The sequence below is a fragment of the Euprymna scolopes genome, chromosome 34, assembly GCF_053919585.1.
Source record: "Euprymna scolopes isolate OS-2025 chromosome 34, ASM5391958v1, whole genome shotgun sequence".
NCBI classification, from domain to species: Eukaryota; Metazoa; Mollusca; class Cephalopoda; order Sepiida; family Sepiolidae; genus Euprymna; species Euprymna scolopes.
This window is the reverse complement of record NC_136515.1, coordinates 24,931,955-24,950,582: the sequence shown is the minus strand read 5'-3', so window position 1 is coordinate 24,950,582 and position 18,628 is coordinate 24,931,955. Positions and strand designations below refer to the sequence as shown.

Sequence of the window (18,628 nt, the reverse complement as noted above, 5' to 3'; positions counted from 1 at the left end):
GTATAATTTGATTAATTATATTTTTACTTGTAATTATTTTTCGAATCGAATTTTGGAATTTTACTAATTTCAACATCACACATAAGTACGTAATAATGTTTTTATCTAAAATGCATTCATTTAAAATTGAATTATACTGCCCAAACACTGAATATACAACACCGGAACTTTGGTTTCTTGTTGTATATGGTTTTGATTCTGTACGAGAAGTTTATTTTTTCTACTTGCTTCAAACAACGTTTTTCATCATCGTTTTGATTTAAAGTGCTGTTGCATGATTGCTTTGAAACCCCAGTTCTTGTTAGATCATCAAAGTTGAGCGATGTGGAGCGTGGTCAGCACCAGGTGGGTGACCATTTGCGATAGCTAGGTGCTGGATGTCATCTTCCCATGACCATGATATACATGCAGTTGGGCACCGCTTGTGAATTTCATATTCCCTGCAAACTTCCTCCTTCAGAGGAAGTTGGCATAGCTCACCCAGGACTAATACCATATTAGGTATTACCGATTCAAGTGTTCCGAGGTGGATAACACTTTTGCTTTTCATGCACCCCAATCCAAAGGATGATACCATTCATGTTGTATGCACTCAAGGCAGGTCTTACTTGGTCTTATATGCACACTCAAGCTTGGGGTTTCCATGTGCGTTATTAAGTGGATACAGAAGGTGGCAAGCTGTACATGGCCAAATCACAGGAGTTGCAAGTTGTGTATGGCATCTAAAATCCTACCTGTCCTAATTCATTCATTTTTTTTTTTTACTATTAAAAATATTAGAATGGTTGATTTGTTTATAAAGAAAACAAAATGAATTCTTGTAAATTGAATTTTGGAATAAAATTCTTAAATTTGGGTATTTTTGATTTCAATTAATATTCAATCATATTTCTCAATTTTTGAGACGAAGACTGATAATTTGTATTATTTGGACGACTGGTCTCATCTTGAATGGTGGATGATCAATTGCAGAAAAGTTCTTTGAAGTGTCCATAGTTAAAATCTAAATTTAATTATTTCACTCCACCATGAATGTCGAGCATGTTTGTTGCTGGGAAGGCCTTTTAGTCGCCCAGCATTTTTTAAACATGAATTTGTGTAAGATTTCCTTGATCTGCTTATTCATTGTTGTAGGGAAAAATTGACCAATAGAATGATTTTGGTTTTTGTTCATAATTCTACCTATATTAAAAAAATTCTATCTATATTAAAAAAACAAAAATACAGAAAAATCAATGATGTTTGTACTCGTGATGTAACAAAAATATCATATTCCAAAAATCACAAATTGATCAAGTAATCTTATTTTTAACTAAGAAAATTAAATATTATGAGTAAGAGAAGAGCGACTATCTTACCTCAGCATCTTATAAATAATTTCAGGAAACAAGGAAGATAACTTGATAATTCAAACTTGCGAGATTCTTTGTATGATGTCTACAAATTCCCATTAATCACTTAAAAATGATTTTCTTAATAAAAATAAAACTACTTTATAAATTTACATGATTTTTGAAATATGATATGTTTGTTTAGTAACAGGTACATACATCATACAGATTATTCTTTATTTTTGTTTTTAATATAGGGGGAATTCTGAACAAGAACCATGATTTCTATTAAATTTTTGAAATGGAAATAGCTAGAACAAATTTTTTATTAATAAAGGATTTTAAAACCATGTTCAACTCTGATTTCTAGCTGTTAACCATTTATCCCCCCCCCCTTCAGTTCTTCTCCCTTTTAATTGTCAACTAGTGGGGGGTACCCGGCGATGCCCGGGTGTTTTGAGATGTGTATGGTTTTGGGTAAATCCAAGCTCCCGGGGAAGGGGGGGGGGTTAAAATAAACAAAAAAGGTTTTGGTAGGTGAGTATGAGGATTGAACCCTTGAGGCAAAGTTGGAAATTAAAGTGTTTAAAAAAAACAAAAAACGTGCGACGCTAACCACTGGGCCACCGCGACATACAAAGGAACACGTTTGAATTTATTTATTTAACTATTGACAGGTGGCAGCAATAAAAGTTAACTCTGCTGCTTCTATTTGACCTAATTATTGAGGTCAAATAGAACAGTTAACTTGGGTTTGTTTACCCAACTTTGACTGGTTTTTTCCCCAACAGATGTTGGGGAGGGGGAAACCAGCTCCCCATTTTCCAGACTGATTAGCAATTGTCTGATATAAGAGGATTTTGTCCCCACATTGATCAAAGCTGATTGCTTCTGGACGTTTCCGGCGCGATACCGAGAACGTTGTTCATTGTTAACTTTGAATTAGTTTCGCTTTTTACACAAAAAAGCCCAATCAACACGCGAGAAGCCAAAATAGCAATAATTTTGTAAAAGTCGCGCCTTCCTAAATCCTAGATATTATTATCTAGGACCTATATAAACAGTTCTAAGCGATCGTAACGAACCCGGGAGCGCGTGCGAAAGAAGCCTTGGCAAGACATACACAAAATGGTCACACACATTTTGCCTTTTATATATATAAATGTATATTTGCTTCTTGTTGGTTAATAAAGTGTTTATGTTCTGTTTTATTTGTCGTACTTGTCAGCTTTTATTAGTACACCATGTTAGTTTGTCTTTTTATGATTTAAACACATGTATTTATTGATTATTGATTTTTTTTTTAAATTTTTTTTTTTTTTTGCATTTTCATAACAATTATTAAAAAATAACAATTATCAAAAAAATAAGTTTTACATGAAGTGTCACAAAAGATAACACATGGGAGCACATGGTCGTTTGACATGCGTGTACTTGTGCATTTTCAACACACGTATTTGTTGGTTATCACCAGTTAGTGGTCAAAAAATCAATTAAAAAGGCCTTTGTGTACATACATGTTTCTGGTCTTCATCCTTTGATTATTGATTGTTCCATGTGCCCATTTCTTACGTCGGCTAGTGGTTGTGATGGGATGTTTCGCCTGAGGCAAATAAAATTCATGCATGGAAACACAATGAGACTTCTTAGCAGTTTTAAAAGGTTTTATTAGAAAGAGGAGTTTGTTCACACAGGGAGAGACCAAAAATTTCTTCAACACCAGGCTGTCCCAATGTGCACTTAATGCAACACTCTCAAAATTCATACTAGTTGATATAATCTCTACCTACCAGCCTAGGGTCCTAACATATAACTATATTAGTTTGCCTATTTACAATTTAAAAACGTGTGTATTTAAAGATCATTGATGATATTTTGGGGGGCATTTCACTTTAGTTGTAAAACAAAAATAGAACACACACACCAGTATAATCATGAGACAATCCTTGGTTCTTGTCTAGAATTCTCCTAACATTAAAAACAAAATAACAAAAAAGAAGATAATTTAATAATTCAAACTTGCAAGATTTATGTTGTAATACCTTAAATTCCAATCACTTAAAATGATTTTCTAGCATAAAAATAGAACTACTTGGTCGACTTATGTACGTTTTGGAATATGGTATGTTTTGGAATATGGTACGTTTTGGAATATGGTATGTTTGTTTCATCATGGGTATAAATCTGTATTATCTGTATGTTAGGAAATCATTTTAAGAGATTGGAATTGTAAGTATTACAACATAAATCTCACAAGTTTGAATTATTAAGTTATCTTCCTTTATTTTTTATTTAAATTGTTTTAAAAATGGCAGACAAGACGGTCACTCTGGATCCAACCAACGGCCGTCTCTCTTTATTATGTGATTTAAGTATTTGATTTCCTGTAATCTGCTGTAGTTTTACTGGTCACCACTATATCATCCAAATAGGCTGTTGCATAGTCAAGGTCACCCAGCATGGTATCTATAACCGGCTAGAAAATTGCAGGAACAACCTTGACCCCAAAAGCTAGTTTGTTGTATTTGTACATGAGTGCTTAGGCAGAGCAATTTGAAATTTTCTTCATCCACCTCCATCTGAAGGTATGTGTCTGAGAGGTCAATTTTGGAGAAGATTTTTCCACCATTTAGTTTGTTGAAAACTTTTTCAGGGCTTGGGATAGGATAATGATGAGCCTGCAAGGCATTGTTTAATCCTGTTGAAAAATCTGCACATATTCATATTTGGTTGGACTTCTCTTTTACCTGGACCGTAGGTGCTGCCCATTTGTTACAATCCATCTAATTCTTTGTTGATCTGCTCTAGAGAAGCAAAAGGGACATTCCATTTCTTCTTGAATTCAAGTTGTGTACCGTCCTTCACCTGGAGCTAAGTCCAAGGCTGCCAGAAAAAATCTGGAGAAATTGTTGTTTAAGTTCCTTTTTGAGGTTTACCGAATTGGACACTGTACTTCCTATTTTGCGACAAAGGTACTCATTGGGCAATCTCATAGTTTGAATCTTTCTATCCAATCTGTTGTGAACAAGTTATCCAAAGTTTTTAGTCCGTAGACTTACAAATTTTTTGTTAACTCCATTTAATGTTACTGTAAACATTACTCCACCTAAGATGTTAATATTTTTGCCAGTTACAGATTTTTGTTTTATCTCTCTTTAAAACGGTTGGCTTGTTTAATTGTTGCCAACTACGCCAGTTGATGGTTGAAAGATCAGAACCCAAGTCAAGCTGGAATTTTATCAAATTATTGAAAATATCAACAGTCACATATTTTCTTAAATTCCTACCGACTATGTTGTCTGATTGAGCTTGTCTAAGTTTATTTTGGGGTTTCCTCATTTTGTTGGCATACCAGCACTGAGTTAAGTTATGACCACTTTTATTGCAATTTTTGCAATGTTTTCTTCTTGACTGGAGAGAATTTTGTCCAATGTCATTTACCACAATGATAACATGGTCCAGGCGGTTTCTTTTAACCTATTTGTGTAGCAATACACATTAAAAATTTTAAATGGCTTAAAATATTTCAATATTGGTATATATATATATATATATATATATATATATATATATATATATATATATATAAAGAGCTTGATAAGCTAAGAAAGAATCTTTTTAAATTTTTTAAATCCAATTAAAATCAAGAAAGTTATGACTATTTTTATGCCTTGCTTGTTTGGATATTTTCCCCTCTTTAAGACCATATGCATTTTGTCACATTTTTTGCACTACTTTTTCAGTAAAAATGCTATATCTTTGTTAAAACACAAGACTAAGCAATGAAATTTGCCATATAAGTGTATTTTTGTGCAAGGAATCTGAATATGTTATTGAAAATCTCCAAAAATGAATGATTTCCAAATAATCTGCAGTAAATGCACATAAATATGCTGCGATTGCTTAAAAATGCCAAGTATTCATTAAAAGAAAAGAATTTAAAGAACTCAAAGTTTAGTTGTAATGAATTTTATGTGCCAAAAACTGAAATCGAAATCTAGGATTGGTTAAAAATGAATATATTGCAATATTTCTTTGGTATTATTGTAGATTAATACCTTCTGCTACCCCTCCCCCATCTGACCACCTCTCCAAAACATGTGATTCTACCCTTATAGACAATTGCATGTGAACAACTTGAAAAACTTTAAAAGATAAACAAAAATTATTTTAGAATTTAATGTAAAATGATTTCCCATTTTGAATCATTCGAGCGTTTTAGGGCAATTACCCCTTCCCCCTTTTCCTATGACAGATAAATCCAGGGTGTTTTTTTGTTTGTTTGTTTTCTAAAAGGTGATTATGCGTGGTTTTAAGAGGGTCTTTGTGCAATTATGAGAAGGTAAGAAGGTTGCCACTCTGACTTTGGGTTAATGATAGGGCTAAGGAAAATTATGTGTGAACATCCTGAAGACTTGATAGAAACAAAACAAAAATAATTTTAGAATTTATAGTGAGGGTTGGTTTCACATAAATGTAAAATAATTCACCATTTCAAGACGATCCTAACATTTTAGGACAGTTGACCAATTTATTTTTTTATAGGAGATTAATCACGTTCACTTTCTTTAAACGTTTTTTATGCTTTTTTTTTTTTTTTTTTTTACGGTTATATGAGCTCACAGAGGAAGTTTGTTTAGTGTGGAGCTCAAAATCTTACCGAAAATGCCGTTTTATGATGTTCACATTTTTATCACTTTATTTGCTTAAAACTCTAAAAATATATAATGTATGTTATTATTTACTAATTCATTTGAAAGTATATTCATTTCTGAACAAAACGGTGGTATTTTGAAGACTTAAAGTGCTTTGGTTTTTAAAATATGACTATTTTAGCAGAAACCCCTTGAAATCTGTGATTATTCAAAGCGTTTTAACGGCCATGTGTATTGCTAATTTGTGTTTTGTTTATTGCGGAATTTAGAACATGAAATTCCCCTTTTGATTTTTTGAGGGGAATAGACGGTTGAATTGCTTCTGATTTTTCTGATCTGAGTAACACCCGAATACTCGATTGTTTTCGAATCACACTTAACAGAAATTACTCTTTGACAGTCCTCTGCCAAATTTTGGGGAGTCGATCCAAGTTCGTTTTCAAGCTTGGTCAGTGCCTGTCATCTGACTTCAATGCTTCAATGCTTCCTGTTGATTCCAGACCTTGTACAAATATTAAGCACTTGAAATCATCGGCATTCAGCTTGGTTAGTTTGAAATCATTACAGAGCTTGTTCACCAATGCTGCAAATGTTAGAAAATCTTTCTCGTTGTCCTTGACTAGCTAGGTTGAGGCATTTTCAACGTTGATGGAACAAAGTTGTGTTTGGCCTGAAAAGTTTCAATAGGAGCTTAGTAGTTTTTGAAAAATGCAAGGCTGTGGTTTTCTTAGGTAAAATGAAGTCCATTATGTTCGGTAATTCTCAATTTTCTTAATAGTAGATGTACCTTCTTTTTTCACTGGGCCATTGTTCAGTCTACATAGAAAATATCTTCATAACGCCTGTAAAAGGCCTCAAATGTTTTATCGTTCCCTGGTATGTATTTAAACGTTTCAATCGAATAATAGATTATACTCTGAGGAAAAAATTGCCTTTTTCAGAGTTTTTAGAGCGATTTAATGAACTTACAAGTAATTCTTCAAGTTGCTTTTGCTGTAGTTTTTCTGAAGTGGAAGTTGTTGGAATTCTATTTGTTGTTAATGTAACTCCATAAACAATTGTTGTTGTCTTTTCTCTGATTTTTGTTGAGAGTTGCTGTCTTTCAATTTTTCCTGTTTTTCATCTGATTTTTGTTGGTGTCTTTCAATTTTTCCTGTTTTTCATCTGATTTTTATTGGTGTCTTTCAATTTTTCCTGTTTTTCATCTGATTTTTGTTGCTGTTTTTCAATTTTTCCTGTTTTTCATCTGATTTTTGTTGGTGTCTTTCAATTTTCCTGTCTTCCATCTGATTTTTGTTGGTGTCTTTCAATTTTTCCTGTTTTTCATCTGATTTTTGTTGCTGTCTTTCAATTTTTCCTGTTTTTCATCTGATTTTTGTTGGTGTCTTTCAATTTTCCTGTCTTCCATCTGATTTTTGTTGGTGTCTTTCAATTTTCCTGTCTTCCATCTGATTTTTGTTGGTGTCTTTCAATTTTCCTGTCTTCCATCTGATTTTTGTTGCTAATCCATATGGACCTTTAGTATTTGGATGATTATTTTTGAAAGTCTTTCATATTTAGATAGGAAAATATATGACTGTGGTTTTATATGTAGAATAAGGGAATGAACAAGGCACAGACAACAAAAATAGTGACAGCAATTAATGCTGCATTGAAGAGTCATGAACCAAAGTAAAGGCACACAAGAAAATTTAAACAATTGTTTTTGCAAACAAAAAAGAAATGGACAGACAATTAAACTGAACTACTTACTGGTTTAGCTTTTTCAAGATATCGTGGTTCCGTTAACTTTCATATATTCATTTAAATTTTCACATTTATTATATATTTTTTTTTGTTAACAAAAAAAATATCATTTTTTGGTGGCCGCCCAACAGTCTTTTTGGTTTTTCGTTTTTGCAATAGTGTTTTAAAGTAAGCAGGGTTTTTTTTTTCTGTTCTTTGCTGAGAGATTTTTTATAATTGTAGGCAACTTTTTTTCTGTTCTTTGCCGAGGGATTTTTATAATGTTATAATTGTAGGCAACTTTTTTTCTGTTCTTTGCCGAAGGATTTTTATAATTTTATAATTGTAGGCAACTTTTTTTCCTTTTCTCTAGGTGTTTACAAGTAAGCCAGGTTTTTCTTTAGAAGTGTGGGGAGGAGAGAAAAGAAAAATTATTCTTGGGACAGAAGCAAAAAACAAATGCCAAGCATTTTTTTTTTTTTTTTTTTAATGCTTGAAATTTATTTTTTTTTATTTTTTTTTTTTTTTTAAGGAGAGAACTTGCCTCAGTAAATTTGAGGAAAGAATTATTTTATGTACAAGTTTTTTAAAGTTAGACTTCAGCTCTTGAGGTGTCAGCTTGTTTTGTGAACAAACTTTTTTTTGTGTGTGTGTGTGTGTGTGTGTAAGCTATCGTAGAGAAACTTTCATTGACTGTTATATTGTTTGGACAGACTTTAAATAATCTTAAATATTCTGTAGGTGTCAAATCACTAGTTCGTCATTTTGGTAACCGGCATATTTTTTTGTATGTAATCATTGATGTAGTAATGCCAGCTTAATTTCTTGTTCAACATTGTTGTGTGATTAAATGGGTCCTCTGTCCTTACTGATGTGGTGAGGATGAAACTTTCATTGAAATTCTTTAATTTTTTTGTCACTATTGATGTGGAACCGGTCAGGCATTGGGGTTTCGGCAGAAGTGTGTTTCTCGATTACTTTTGTCGCCACTAATGTGGACTCAAGGTTAGGATTATGGAAGGAAAACGTAATACGGATTAGGTGTAGAAAGATGTATTAACCGAAAAGTTACAAGAATAAGATAAAGGGAAAGCGGCGCTTACTATCCAATGGTGTCCAACATGGGTAGTCATACATGCTGCACACTACTAGTACTCCTGCTGATTCTATGATGTTACAATAATGTACCCTGAGAGTCTTATCTCACATCGGTGTATAATACTGAAAAAGTTTATAATGCAGGTAAGTTTTGGTCTCACAACAGATATATATCACTATCACAAGACGAACAGAATCAATGGGTGGAGATAAGCATGCTTGCTTGAGAGAAATTGAATATTCAAGAGGGTGACTTATCAAGTATTTATTTACAATAGAATTGAAGCTAATCCTGCTGTAGTTGGTTGGTTAGCTTTTGCTACAGATGGGATGTTCATTGAAATCTTATTTGTTTTTCTTTTTATAAAAAGAGAGAGAGAGAGAAAGGAAAATTATTTGCTGTGGTTATAACTGAACATGTTCTTGCTGTAAATATTTTATAGTGTCAGTCTAATCTATACAATGAAAATAACAATAGACAGACACTAATAACATCTTTTCTGTGTGAAAGAGGCTGTAGGAATGAGAAGATTATCTTCCTTATTAGATTGTGGAGTCTATTTTGTAAACTGTCAAGATAGGAAAAAGGCACCTCCCCAGATATGATAGTAGTACTCGGTCTTAGGATGTATCTAGCTCTCATACAGGTAGAGGATTGTATCAGAGGTGAGGTACTTTCTGAAGTGGTGAAATAAAATGCAAATCTACATATAAAAAATAAATATGGTCATTGTTAGACAGTAGAACACCGGGATGCATTGGTCCTAGGATAATGTTTTTTCAGATTGCGATGTGGAATACAATGTTTTTCCAGCCCCTGGTTACAGTATTTGTCTCGCCTTACAGTGTATAATATCATTTGATTATATACATGTGTATTATATACTGTACTGTATTTTGTTACTAATTTTTAATGCTGTATCTCAAGGTGCTACTGTATATAATCTAGCTATGTCTATCCATTCTGATAAATCATAAAGATGATGAAACACGTCTGAAACTGCCTTCGTGGGTGAGCACTGTTAAAATGAAAATTAAAAAGTTTCCATCTTGACTTATATATGCACGCTAAAAAGAATATTTCAAGTATCTGTTATGATGGCCATGATGATAATTGTTGGATGAGAGTAAACGATGACTTCAATCTAGGAAGGGCTTGAATTGTGCAATTAGCAGAACAGTTATGTATAGCCTCACTGATGAATGTTGGTTAGCATGAAACATAGATACATGTAAATATTAAAATATTTTTTATAATAAAAGTTTTCACTTTATGGGTCACTGAGAATTTGAAGGGGTTGTAGGGGCATTTTCTAAATGGTAATGGTCTAACCATTTTAAGTGAAACTGGTACATCTCTGTAATATGTAATGTATAGTTTTTAAATACAATACATTTATTTGTACATGTATTAAATATTTTTTATATTCTTAAAATGATTTATATTTGATGTTGTTTTACTCTGATTGGGTAATTTCTTCCAAAAAGATATTACTCTATTAGAAAAAAATCTGATTCTTATCAATTTTTTAATTTATTTCCAGTTCCTCCTCTTGTTCAATAGTAAAAATTAACAAAAAAAGATTATATTTATTTTATTTATTTTTTTATTTTTTAGAAAAAACATATAAATTATATTATTTTTTTCAAATAGAAGAAAATGATTCTTGACCAGAATTCCTGTGTAAAATTGTTAATAACTAATACACTCCTCTCTTGACATTGCTGTGATTTTGGTAGTGCCAAGAGAGGAGCATGTCAAAAAAAAAAAAAATGTATTTATACACATAGATGTGGGGGAGGGATAAAAAATGTGTGAATGTGCAAGTATCAGGCAGACAGAAATGTAGGAGGCATAAATTTAAAAACTGTTCTCTTTTGAAATCTTCAAATCAGTTACATTATGAACGGTTATTGGTCTCCTTTGCTTGTGTTTCATGGTTCATATAGATGAGTACCTTTTGATATTTTCTAGCAATGAAAGTCAACTTATATAAGTTCTAAGTTTGCAATATATACATTCAGTTAATATCGCAAGAATTTAAATCCTTTTGACGCCATATATTAGTGTTAGGATATTAACCTTGTTACAACGGCTATGGAACAAGGTAATGCTCTGTATTGTTATTCTGTATTGTTAGCAGTGGAGGCTGTTTCTTGTGGATAGCTTATGCAAATTGGGATTTTTGGTTTGCATTGTTTTATTAATGTTGAAATATAAAGAGCAAATAGTTAGTAAAACATGTTAAAAACACTTTGAAAAAGCGTTAAAACCATAATTAATCTGAAAAGGAAACAATAAGTGGATAGTCCTTAATCCGCGGAGTTTCGAAGAAATACTTTCCTTCTCATCAGAAGGTAGGAATTAGCAAAATGCAGGATCGGATTTTGCATGCAAAAATACAAATACATATTCTATAAATATGCGCACATTTATAGACTCTGCCCAGAATGAGAAGGACTTTAGGATTTTTTCCTTTTTCACTCGCATGTGGTCTGTAATCGTTTTTCTTCTACATTTTTCCTACGAAATCCTGATGATGTCCCCTGAAACAGGGATGAAACGTTGATTACTATTTTATTAATTCTCGGTTTTCCTTCTCAAATAACATAATGTTAACCATCGCTTGTATTTTTATTTTATTTTTACTCATATATGTATATTATATATAATGCTTCTAGAATAGTAATTTCAACGTTATGAGAAGTTTATGAAGCATAAAAACGTTGTTTTTTATATTTAACATTTTATTTTTATATTTCAAGCCGTCCTCCACTTTTTTTTTTTTTTGTGATCAAGAGCAAAGGACTGCTTGAAATATAAAAATAAAATATTAATTATAAACAACAACATCGTTTTTATGCTTCAAAACATCTTTATAACCATGAAATTATTTATGCTTTTTTTGTGTGTATCAATGACTAAAAGCTTAATTTGTTAAAAATATAAATATTGTGTCTATTTAGAGAAAATTTATTGGGGTAAGGGATCAATCAAAAATATTTTCTAAAGTAAGTTTTTAATTTTTTTTTTTTTTTTTCTACTGTACCATTGTTTTAGACAATTTCAGATTTGGTTGAAAACTTTGGTTAGACAAATGAAGAAACAGTTAAAATGAATCTCAACTGGAAAATAAAGATATTGTTAGAATCTTTTTTGTATGGTAATTTGTTTAGAGCATTGCTGGTAAATAAGTATGTCGGATTTAGTAAGAATGTATGAAATGCATGATTGGGGGTTGGATGGAACAGTGAAAGAGAAGATGAACAAAAACAATTAAAGACAATATATGTGATATTTTTCTTAAAAAATCTATTTTCAATAAATCTAATTAACTTACCATGAATCATCATCATTATCAGTTAAAATCCACGTGGACAATATTTTGATTAAAAAAATGTTTTTTTTCTCAATTTTTGACAAATGATCGATAATTCATTATTATTTGGATTATTTAAACAGCTGTTCTCATCTTGAGTGTTATTTTCACAACGTTCTAATCAATATAACCTTCTTAAGGGGATATCTTATCAAACTCTTGAATCTTTCTGTCGAACTCAGAAATTTGCATTGAATTTCAGACAGAACCCATTGTTTAATTCACAGGGGCAGCATACTCTTGTTCGATCGGCTATGATCAGATAGAAATCCTAAGTAACTCGCAATTGTATTTTAAGTATTACTTGTATCAAGGATTGTACCTTCGACCTCCAGAAGAGTATCACTTATAACTGGATTTTATCTAATACTTCATCCAATATGCCACAGATCCTTAGACAATTCTAGTTTGAATTTTGGGACAGGGAAGAATGTCCGAGGTTACATTGATGGAAACGTTGTGAAAATAACATTCAAAATGAAAATTGTAGTCTGAATAATCCAATATGTAATATCAATCATCTAAAAAATTCAGAAATATACGAGTGTTGATATGAAGTACACCAAACCAAACCAAACCAAACCAAACCAAACTCTATCCATGCCTAAATCTCTGACATTGATGCATCTCACATACACACAAACAGTTCTTGTTCCAGTTCTTATGGCCAGTTTGAATCATATTGTTTTGCTTGAATTTGTTTTATATATCTCTTGATATCTGTGAGTGATTATTGCTTTCACTTGGTAAAATTGTATCATTTTTAGTATGATAAATCAGAATTGAGATTTTCTGTTTAGTACAGAAGATATTTTTAGTTACTTCCCTTAGATCTTACTTACAAAACCAAAGATGCAGAGTGGCATAATAAATAATGGTGCTTGTTCAGAATAAAATTGAAAAATTGTATTTCAACTAAAAACAATATTATATTATTTTATCATTGAAATTCTTTTGAGATGAGTAATTTGTATATTTTATTTATCTTTTATAGTTTTTGTTTTTTAATGTTTCGGCCAACTAATCCTCTGGCCTTTGTCAGGTTGTTAACTGCGACAGGATAGGAATGCTGAATCTTCAACTGTATCTTCAGCAATTACTGCCTTCCATAGGTGTTGTTGTTTCACCATGTTTTGGCCAACTAATCCTTTGGCTGGCTTTGGGTAGGATTGAAATCTTAAGACAGTGCTCACCTGGAATTGTAGAGATTCAATGTCTCTATCCATAATGATGATGGCTCACTGGATCATGAAAGTAAATGTTTTATGTAATAATGTAGTAATATGTCACTGATTTTGGCATGGCAATTAAGTAGATAACATTGCTTGAATTAAAATTAAATTTTTTTGTTTTTGCTATTCTTAAGAAACACCTAAATAATTAAATGCATAATTATAATTACATCTAAGTGAAATAATTAATACTGGTAATAATATTATAATAATAATAATTTAATAATAACAAACAAATGCCAACCAACAAATTTATAATAATTAAAGGGACTCTGGGAGTCTACTCTATTGCTGTCTTACTATTTCCAGCTTCAGGCTTCCACTTAGTGGCTGTACATATTTAAAAATATTTTTTCTTCTTTCTGGAGATGAGGTGTACCTTGAAAATTTAAAGAACTTAACACCACATAACCATCCAGGTTCAACACATTATGTTGATAAATAAATTATAATTGAAAATCATTGAATTCTTTCAACATTGTCCTCATTCTTTTTACATTATCTCATATCCAACAATGTTTTCCTACAAGACTGCTTTGTCATAGCCTTTAAATGGAATTCCTTACTTTTATATGTATGAGTATATTTTTTTTTATACTTTTATATGTATAAATATATTTTTTTATACTTTTATTTTAACTTTTTTTTCTTTCTTCTTGAACATAGGTCCGTCGCAAAACACGCCACAGAAAGAAATGATCAGATATATCTGTTGGACATGATGCTAATTCAGAGAGTTCACGAAACCTTCGTCGCATTCAAGATTTCAGTTATCTCATTAAGAACACTGGTATTCAACCTGTGCCTCTTCAAAATCCACCAGAGCACAAAAGAAACTTGTTGCAATTTCCATAATGCAAATTACAGACCAACTAGAAAGGTTATTTCGTTCCCAATCTCCATCTCTTTCTCTCTCTCTCCATTTCTCTCTCTTCATCTCTTTCAAAAACAAATCTTTCCATAAATAAAAACTGTTTCATACCCATTAAATAAAAAAGAGGGCTAGATAATATACAAGCACTGATATGCAAAAAATAAAGTTTTGTCATAATTTTGAGCTGTATCTATGATCGAATGTGAAAATTCTTTTGTATAATATTTGAAAATTTAATTAGAATCCGACAAATTTTGTGTGCGAAAAATTTCATTTCATTTTGTTTGGAAAAAAAAACACAAAGAAAATTACTCAAAGATCACTGATTCAAAAAGAACTTTTTTTTTTTTTTTTTTATGTCTGGACGAAAATTTGGTTCAAGAAATTCCAAACAGGACTTGAGTTTTTCCAAGAATCAGTTTCTAAGAATTGTTCATTTGATAAATTGCAACTGCAGTTAACAAATGGGAAAAGCTTTTTGAAAGAAAAGCTTTCAAAAAAAAAAAAAAAAAAGTCACCGGCCATTTACAAAAACAAATTAAAAAAAAAAAAAAAAAAAAAAATGTTGATTGTCACTTAAATGAAGAGAAGAAAATCAGAATAATCTTAAAACGTTTTTTTTTTTTTTTTTTTTTTTTTTAATTTCATCCCTACTCAATTGTTCCATGTGTGACTGGATAAAAATAAATAATGGAAATAAAAAAAGAAAAAACTTCCATCTTCTAACTTCATTCTGTAAGTAAAGAAAAGCATCTGCTGAGATGATCACTCTCGCATATATAACCAAGCACACACAAACACACACTCTTTCCAACCAATCATTACACAGCTTTACATATTTTTTTATCCAATCATTCAGACTATTAAAAGGAAACAAAGATTTGAGAAACACAGTGACACTTAAATCTTTTTTTTATGTGTTTACAGAAGTTGCTCTTTCATTTTCATATTTCTTAAAAAAAAAAAGGACAAGAAAAAAAACAAGACAAAAAGACAAAAAAAAATCTCGTTCACTTTTCCTTATTGCATAACTCCTCCTCCCCTTCCCCTCTCTACATAATAATAATAATAATAATAACCAATATTTTTGTTTAAAATTAAGTAAAAAAAAAAACCCAACTCTTTTGCCATCTTAATGTTTCCAGTCATTTTAGTTAAAAACCCAATGCGAATAGAAATTCATAAAAATAAAAAAACTTTCTCCACCCTAATCCAAACACTTTTTGTCTTTTTCTTTTCAGACCTACGTACACCCTTTATATCAAAATTTTTGGTGATTGTTCAGAATTCCCTTTTAAAAAAAATACAGAAAATTTTTTATGATGTACATACTCATAATAAAATGTAAAGATCATATTCCAAAAATTATGTAAATTGATCAAGTACTTTTATTTTTATAAAGAACTAACAGAGAGACCTGATATTGCCTGGGATTGAATGAAGATAAACAAAGGTTCCACCCACCCATATTTTTATTATCGAAATTGATAAAATCACCCATTTTTTTAATCAAATTGCAGTGAACCAGAAGGAAGCTTCAGATCTATCCATGCACTGACTTAGTCCATACATTGTAGTAGCAATACACATGAAAAAATTGAAATAGCTTAAAATATTTCAATATTGATATCTATAGAAAGAGCTTGATGGGCTTAGAAAGAATCTTTTTAAATTTTAAAAATCTAATTAAAATTAGGGAAGTTATAACTATTTTTGTGCCTTACACGTTTGGATATTTTCCCCTCCTTAAGACCATATGCGTTTTGTCACATTTTTTACACTACTTTTTCAGTCAAAATGTTATATATTTGTTAAAACACAAGATTAAGCAATGAAATTTACCATATAAGTGTATTTTTGTGCTAGAAATTAGAATATGCTATTGAAAATCTCCAGAAATGAATGGTTTCCAAATAATCTGCAGTAAATGCACATAAATATGCTGTAATTCCTTAAAAATTCCATGTATTCATTAAAAGAAAAGAAGTTAAAGAACTCAAAGCTGAATTGTAATGCATTATATGTACAAATAACTGAAATCGAAATCTAGGACTGTTTAAAAATGAATATATTGCAATATTTCTTTGATATTATTGTAGATGGATACCTTTTGTTAACCCCCACCCCATCTGACCACCTCTCCAAAATATGCGATTTTACCTTTGTTGGCAATTACGTGTGAATACCTTAAAAAACTTTAATGAAAGATAAACAAGTATTATTTTAGAATTGAATGTAAAATAATTCCTCATTTTGAGCCATTCTAGCATTTTAGGGCAGTTAACCATTTTTTTCTATCAGAGATAAATCCTGTATGCTTTTTTTTTTCTAAAAACGATTATGTGTGGTTTTAAGAGGGTCTTTGTGCAATTATGAGAGGTTGGGGAAAGTTGCACTTTGATATTGGGTTAACAAAAACAATTTTAAAATTTAGAGTGGGGTTAGTTTCACATAAATTTAATGTAAAATAATTCACCATTTTGAGACCATTGTAGCGTTTTAGGGCAGTTGACTAATTTATTTTTTATGGATGATAAATAGTGCACTTTTCTTTAAGGAAAGATTCTTTTTTTTTTCTTAGACACTTATATGTAGTTTACCAAGGAACTTTGTTTGGTGAAGAGCTTGCCACTTAGACTTAGCGTTATTGTTAGGGCTAAAGAAGGTTTTAAGAGGAGGAGGCTTGCCACTCGTACCTAGGGTTGGTGGTAGAATTAAGGGAGTTTTTTTTTTTTTTTTTTTTAAGGCGTTTGACCCTCATATTTATGGTTAGTGGGTCATAATTATTGGCCTTTGAAAATATTATGCCTTAGATTTTGGACATGAAATTACTTTTAAATATGAAATTTATTTTTGTTTGTTTGTCATTTGGTCATAAAACTTGACAAGAATTACGACAAATAGAGAAAAATAAATTTCATTTAAAACAAGTGACGTCACTAGCAGAAAACGTGACGTTTGGAAAACTTATTAAGTATTTTTGCCCACTTATTTAAATGTCAAAAAACATTTTTTGCTAAAGCTAACAAATTGTTCACAAATTTTGAATAAATTTGCTTTTTATTTTCAATTACATTTCTTGTCCAAGTGACACATTATTTTGTTAAACTTTTCAGTTTAAGACTTTTTTTTTTTTTTTTGTTTCTCTGACTGCACTTTGGGCCAAGATCACAATGTAGTATTCTGATGGTACACTTCGCCTTTTCTGTCCTCTGTCAGTGAAGGAGAAATCCTTCATGACTGAGACAATTTTTATGTTTGTTTCTATCCAGATTGACCCTTTTTGGGAAGCTGGATTTTCCTCACATTAAAACCTGACCTTGTGTCTAACTGGCCTTGTGGAGAGGCAAGTAAATAGGAACTTAACTAGAAACTGAGCACCTCCTACAAATATTTAAATATTGATTTTGTATTTTTTTTTTTAATATATAATTGGGTAGATTAGTGTCCCTTCGATTATAATCCGCTGAAAAAAATTGTACAAAAAGGACAAAAAATATATATTGGGAGGGGGGTACTGTTCGCACACGTGAAGCAAAAAAATCATATTTCACATTTTCGTTTTTTTTTTTTTTTTTTTTTTTTTTTTACAAAACACTGTTTAATTCACCATTAAAAACTAATGTAATGGATAAAAGTGCGCACGCTACATATTTGTTTTTTAACTATAATTTTAAAATTTGACCAAAAATAAAGCCAGGTTGCTTTAAAATTATATATTCTTATAACCGACTAGCTCTAGTTAAGTTTAGTTATGTTCTAATAATATGAGCTCCAACTAAATATGTAAGAACATTTTTTTTATATTCATATTTTCATTTTTTATTATTTATTTTTAATTCGTTCTGGGAAAAAAAAAAAAAAAAAAGTTTGTTTACAGTAAAGTAATATCAGCGATATTAAAGCTGCTGCTGCTTCCACAGATCGTTTTTAGATACTTTTTAAAAATAGAAAGATTTTTTCCAGGTATCTTGATTTTAAATTGCTCGGTACCACAATTTTTATTTTTAACGGATAAATGTAATAAAAAGATTGATTTATTTAACAATGGGTGTCCGAAGAAATTTTTTTCAAAATTTTCCAAACTCGTCATATTGAAGTCTTTTTTTAACACAACAAAAAAATGAGCTGTCAAAAGAATTATGGACAACCGAATCTATTAAAAGTATCTCTTCTAGCTAATTTCCAAATTTCATGATGAAATTCTAAAGAGAAACATGGCACAACCGTTTACAAATCAGGGGAAGGGTCATTACAAAATCTTACCAAAAACGCTGTCTTATGATAACATTTTTACCACTTTATTTGCTTAACTCTTAAAATATATAATGTA

The 18,628-nt window shown here is 30.9% G+C and overlaps 1 protein-coding gene across 4 annotated transcripts in view; it reads left to right on the top strand.

Annotated features, from left to right (window-relative positions):
• Positions 1-15,217, top strand: part of LOC145259140 (sister chromatid cohesion protein PDS5 homolog B-like) — a 246,488-nt gene extending 231,271 nt beyond the window's left edge. For 3 of the 4 annotated variants that reach the window (XM_080116835.1, XM_080116836.1, XM_080116837.1), the window contains exon 34: positions 14,088-14,351. In XM_080116835.1, the coding sequence (XP_079972961.1) occupies positions 14,088-14,120 (33 nt within the window). In that variant the 3' untranslated portion in view covers positions 14,121-14,351. Of the gene's footprint in view, positions 1-14,087 lie in introns of all 4 variants that reach the window. The other variant, XM_080116838.1, reaches the window with a different exon arrangement.
• Positions 15,218-18,628: the final 3,411 nt, after the last annotated feature.